This window comes from Prosopis cineraria, unplaced genomic scaffold (assembly GCF_029017545.1).
Source record: "Prosopis cineraria cultivar Desert tree isolate PC_DT_omini unplaced genomic scaffold, ASM2901754v1 PC10, whole genome shotgun sequence".
Classification (NCBI taxonomy): Eukaryota; Viridiplantae; Streptophyta; class Magnoliopsida; order Fabales; family Fabaceae; genus Prosopis; species Prosopis cineraria.
In genome coordinates, this window is record NW_026555341.1 from 391,908 (window position 1) to 397,765 (window position 5,858).

Here is a 5,858-nt window from a genome sequence, read left to right on the forward strand (position 1 = left end):
TCATAGGTTCAGAAAGAACCTTGATACTCTCAACCTTTTTCTCCTCTCCTATCATACTAGTTTATTGTGTAGTTACTTGAGTATATTCTATGAATTTCTGTTGTTCTATATCCCTACTTTTAGTAGGAAGAGTCTATTTAATTTTGAGGAGCTATTGCGCGGTCAACTCGGTGTGGCGGAATAATTTTTAAGAATGGTGTTTTTAACCGTTACTCAGATTATGATTTCATCAGTTATTCTCAACAGGAATTGAAGAACACCAAGTTTTGATATGAAGCCAGATCGTCCCTATATTTCAAGTTTTTTGGGATTGCGTGACGTGTGAAGTTGAGGCATGAGGTGGTAGTGGCAAGAGGAAGCAGCTTGGCTGGTTTTTTTATTTTTTTAAAGAAAGGGTATTATGGTCCTTTCACTTCAAAATTTATTTTCAATTAAATGCCCGGATCTTGCAGTGAATTTTGACTGGGCCTGATTTGAAATGAAATCCCATCGATGATCCCAAGCTGAAAGTTCCCAAGGATTTAACTTTCTTGAGTAGACCCGAATGAATTTGCCATCGTTGACTGCTTGGATAAGTTCCTTACAGTTAGACTTCAACCATCACGTGTCTCCAGTCAGCCATAGAGATGCAGAATGACGTCATTGCTATCTCCGTCTCCACTCTCTAGCTCGTCATGATCTCGGTCTCTGTCTATTGCATGGAACGTACGTCAACTTTTTTTCTGTTAAATATATACATTTTAATAATATATATATATTTTAACATTTAATAAAAAATAAAAAAATATAATAAAAATTTAATGATGTAATTTATAAATAAAATTATTTTTTTATTTTTTTATTTTATAAATAAAAATACAAGAAGCAGCTATTGTTGCTGAGTTCTGACTACGGTGCCTTGCGGTTTGTGAGCTGCACATGATTCTTGGCTTTTTTTCTCCACTGCTACTAAACTAGTTATTGAAGCAACAAACCTAGGTTTTGTTTTGTTTTTCGTTGCGCTTGAGATTCCTTGTTTTGTTTTTTCGTTATTTTCTCCTCTTTCCACAACCTTAATTCTGATTCAACCGTTCCTTGCACATGAACTACTGTGTCTTGTTTTCATTTTCAAGATCCCAAACCATCTAAGACAATATGTGGGCTCAGCCCGTTACAAATAAGAAACGATTTAGCCTATGTCATTCTGGGATCAATTTTTCCACCTTTGCCTCAAAATTTAGACTTGTCTCCCATAGAGTTAGAAAAACAGAGAGAACCTAATGGATCTGCCAGTTTAAACCTGTTTAATCAAGAGGTTGGACTTATATATAAGATCTTAAAATTATAAATCGCAGCTTAAACAAGCTAATCTTAATGAGCTTCATTTTAAACGAGCTAGTTCTAACAGATTGAGGGCCAGCTTGTTTAAATTTGTATATATTTTTTTTCTATTTTTATATAATAAAAAATAACTCTAAATCTCCTCAATATGCTGTAACCCTAATCTTCTGGCTTCAGCCTGCAGACTTCAATCTTCACATTCAACCATTCAGCCACCTACTCGTCTTCAAACTTCAATCTTCTCTCTTCGTCTTCAATTTCATCCATCTCTTTTCACTCTTCAGTCTCACCTTCGGCTTCACCTTCATCATCACTTGTTTATCCGTCACGGTCATGGCATCCCTCTTCTCCATTCTCTCCCTCGCAAGTACTTCGCCTCGTGCGCTCGTGTCTCCGTCCTCGACCTCGTGCGCCGGAACTGAACCAAAGTAGAGTTGAGAGTCTAGAGTCCAGAACCACGGCAACGGCAATTCCAATCTTCCAGATCTCGATCTCGTGCTCTCAATTGGCAATCGCGTCTGGCATCACACGACACTCATGGTACACTTCCACAGCATTCTTCTTCTTCGCTCATTTTTTATCTGAGCATCTGATCTGAAAAGAGCTTAAACCACGGCAGTATCCATCTGGTCTGAGCTTCCACGAAAGTCGTGCTTAATTTCAAATTCTCAATCTCACCACTCCATAGTACCTCGATCTCAAAACTGAGTAACGTCTCAATCCCAATCTCCTTATCCCTCTCAATCATGTCTTGCACAGAAGCATTATTGTTTGATTCTCATCCAAGGAAGAAGTGTATGGTTGATTTTTTTTGGGGGGGGGGGGGTACAGGAAATAGATTGGGTAATGATATTTGATTTATGGATTTTATCATATTTTTCACTTAATTTTATGTATTTATAGAAAAAGAAATGAAAATAAGTAGAAGGGACAAAAGCACACTAGCCAGCCCTGAATCCCCTGTTTCAAGGGTCGGACTCTGCAATTGATAATGTCAAAAGGTAAATGGGTTTTTTGAGCCCTTTTAAACACGAGCCCCTTAAGCGCCGGCCCTTAGAGGCCGAGCTGCCGTTTTCTCAGCTCTAGTTTCCCACAAACGCAAAACAGCCACCAAGTCCCAATTCTAAAAGCTTTTAACCTTTATTTTTATTTTTGTTTTGGTTGCCACTTCCAACCACATGCCTCATTGGCTCCTCCTCATTAGATTTAGCAACTTTTTGTTTGGTGTGGTCATCATAGTTTTTTTTCTTTTTCTTTTTTATTTGTTTTCTCGCGGCTGTTACGCTTCAAGTATTCTCCTTTATCTTGATCTCTGATTAAATCGATAAATTTCTATTGAGGGTTTTGACTTTCGTTTCCTTTGGGAGCATCGAGTTCGAAGGTTGAGTGGGTCAACGCTCCTTGGATTGAAGGTAACTTGCTGAAATCCTGTATATTTCAGTCTCAGTTAAGCATAGATATGAATCTATTTTCTCGAGTATCTCTTTTCTTTTGATTGATTGCTCTAAAGACCTTTTTAAAAGTATGGAAACTTCCAACTCTTTCGTCATATATATTTGAAGTGGCAGCGGAGTAACGCTATTTATTACTTGTTCGAAGTACGTTTAGTTGCTTAGAATTGAATTGTGACTGCTTTGAATGAGTTTAAAGAAACAAAAGCTTCGAAATACGGTATTAGAGTGTGTCTTCTAGTATTTCAGATTACGTTTTCCCTTCCCTTGTCTAGCTCGTGATTGAGTTGCCCGCTTCAGTGTTTGTTGTCTAATGTTGAATTAATTGCTTCATATCAACTCATTTTAATCACTTTTTTTTCGAATGGTTTATAGTGCTATACTTCCATTTACTTTCAGCTTAGAGGGACCATGATTGTTGTGGATTTTCATACTTTGATAGTCAGGAGAACATATCAATATATTACTCAAGATATAATGTTTTCCAGCGTTATTGTGTTCTTGAATAATATTTAATACTCTCTTATCTCTTTTAGATATGTAATTAGTAGCAACTTGTTTGTGGTGCTTTTTATGTCACTGTTTATTGATGTAGGAAGAAATTTTACGCATGGACCTTGTGCTTAGTATGGTAATAACAATGTCCACAGCAAATACAGAACCATAAGTTTTCATGATGCAAGGTATCTGGCATGTGCATAATACTTTGGGAAGTTAACCCATTTTTAATTTTCAAGAGAGTAAACTGGATCTTGCTCTTGAGGAAGTTATTGTTACTCTGTTAGAATGTTCATCATTGTACATTGAACTGTAGTTTGTGTTAACGACTTGCACCTTCATTTTGGCGAAAAGGAAACTGCTTGAAGATTTTGCTCAAACTTTGTGAGTGAAAACTGGTTGAGGAACCAGCAGGTGGACAACCTATTTTCATGGTTCATTTTCTTGATCCTTGAAGCCTCAAGTTCCAGAATGATGCTCATGACTTTGGCATAAGCCATTTATTGATGGGATTATCCGCAATATTTCATTGATTTACTGAATACATGTAACATTGAATCCTCTATTTAATTGGTGAATGAACTATGCATGTAGACAAGTCTTGACTCTGCAGCCTCTTGCTCATAGACCTGACAACTAATGATATAGACATCTATAATGGCTTTTCATCACTTATTATTTCCTACTTTTTATTTTCTTCTTTCATAATGGGGATTAATACTTGAGCAGTTTCTAATGAACAGATTGCTGGATCATTAGCTCAAGATGCCTTCACTATTCCTAATGCTAGCCGAAAATGAAGGTATCTTGAATTGCTTATGTTGGACTCTTAAAGTTTAATGTCAACCATTTAAATGGAGAGAAGGACTGGAGGTATTGCAAGTCAGTTGTTTGGGAGTTTATGTAGTTTTTGGAGAAGATGCGTGTTTGGTGTTTTATCTGCAGGTCCTGTTCCGGATCATATTGCTTTCATCATGGATGGGAATCGAAGGTATGCCAAGAAGAGAAACATGGCTGAAGGTGATGGCCACAAGGCTGGATTTTCGGCTCTCCTGTCTATGCTGAGGTATTGCTATGAATTGGGAGTGAAGTATGTAACTGTATATGCGTTTAGCATTGATAACTTCAAGAGGCAGCCAAAGGAGGTTCAATCCCTCATGGACTTGATGCGAGAAAAGATTGAGGAATTGCTGCAAGAAGAAAGTATTGTCAACGAATATGGTATTAGATTGCATTTCATTGGCAATTTGCAACTACTGACCGAACCAGTTAGGGCTGCTGTAGAGAAGGCAATGAGAGTAACTGCTCAAAACAACCAGAGGGTGCTTTTACTTTGTGTGGCCTATACATCACGTGATGAGATTGTACGTGCTGTCCAAGAATCCTGCAAGGATAAATGGAATGAAGTTCAAGCATCAAAAGAGGCCAAAGGTTCAAATGGTGTGATAACAAGAATTGATGAAGGTCCGAAGAGAAATAGCACTTGTGCACTCGATCAACATTCTTGCAAAGACTATTTAAATGCGACCAAAGCTTGCAGTGCCAGCAAAGGCGCTAAAGATGCCGGAGGTAGAGATGGTCAGTTTGCGCATGCCGTTAAACAACGCCACAATTATTGCGGAGAAACTGGAATTATACCTTGCAATGGGGTGATTGATAGTACTGAAGGGATAAGGTATAAGGAGGGTGAGCTTCCAGCTATAAAACTAGTTGACATTGAGAAGCATATGTACATGGCAGTAGCACCTGACCCGGACATCTTGATCCGAAGTTCTGGGGAAACCCGACTCAGCAATTTTCTTCTTTGGCAGACTAGCACATGTCCATTGTACGCGCCGGCTGCTCTTTGGCCGGAGATAGGTTTGCGGCACCTCATCTGGGCAGTACTGAGCTTTCAGAGACACCACTCTTATTTGGAAAAGAAAAGGAAGCAATCTTAATTTAACGTTAGTAGCCAAAAAAATCAGTGTTGATTCTGTTTTGGCTAAATTGTTTTCCTTTCATCTACTTTTGGTCTTCGCTTGTATGTTATCGTTCTCAGATCAGTCTTAGTACACATTTGCATCCAATTTTAACTATTTGTGTGGCCCTGTGTTGCCATTGCCAATGTTTAATAAAGTGTACAATTAGATATTTTGTATGGAAACCCAGATTGGACTGGTCGGTTCATCATGTGAACTGATAACTCGATCTCTTTCCCAATTTGAGTGTTCACTTAAACTGGTCAGCCACTGACCTAGTGTGACTCGGCTGCCTGGGCTAGTCAATCAGTTTACTTTTTTTTTGGTTTATTTTTTTAAAAAATTGTAAAAACTAAATAAAAAATAAAAAAATTTGACTTGAAAATAAAAAATGAGGCAATGGAGGGTAAGGTAATTAAATTAGATTGCACTGTCTATGGTTTGAATTTCAAATAGAAGGCTTAATTGTAATCTTTAATTTAGAAGGTTCAGTATTCTTTCAAGTTAGTTGTGCCTTAATTGTTTAATCTTTCATTATTTGACGTTGTTCATTTGTCTAATTGTTGTTTAGCATTTATGAATTAAAATTGTGGTTATTGATGATTTTAGTGTTAGTGATTATAAGTTT

General features: G+C 37.5%; 1 protein-coding gene across 13 annotated transcripts; it reads left to right on the plus strand.

Moving 5' to 3' along the window:
• The first annotated feature begins 1,467 nt into the window (after positions 1-1,467).
• On the plus strand, positions 1,468-5,471 carry LOC129322108 (dehydrodolichyl diphosphate synthase CPT3). 13 transcript variants are annotated; one of them, XM_054968163.1, is made up of 4 exons: positions 1,468-2,732; positions 3,367-3,454; positions 3,999-4,071; positions 4,215-5,471. In XM_054968163.1, exons 3-4 carry the CDS (start codon positions 4,035-4,037, stop codon positions 5,207-5,209), a joined length of 1,032 nt encoding a protein of 343 aa, XP_054824138.1. In that variant the 5' UTR covers positions 1,468-2,732; positions 3,367-3,454; positions 3,999-4,034; the 3' UTR covers positions 5,210-5,471. The 13 variants fall into 13 exon arrangements, with proteins under 13 accessions (XP_054824138.1, XP_054824139.1, XP_054824140.1 ...); XM_054968164.1 differs by having other exon boundaries at positions 4,013-4,071; XM_054968165.1 differs by lacking the exon at positions 3,367-3,454 and having other exon boundaries at positions 1,468-2,028; positions 2,661-2,732.
• Positions 5,472-5,858: the final 387 nt, after the last annotated feature.

What these genes read in the sequence shown, in the direction of transcription:
- LOC129322108 (XM_054968157.1), top strand. Translation starts at nt 4,124, where the DNA reads ATGGAGAGAAGGACTGGAGGTATTGCAAGTCAGTTGTTTGGGAGTTTA.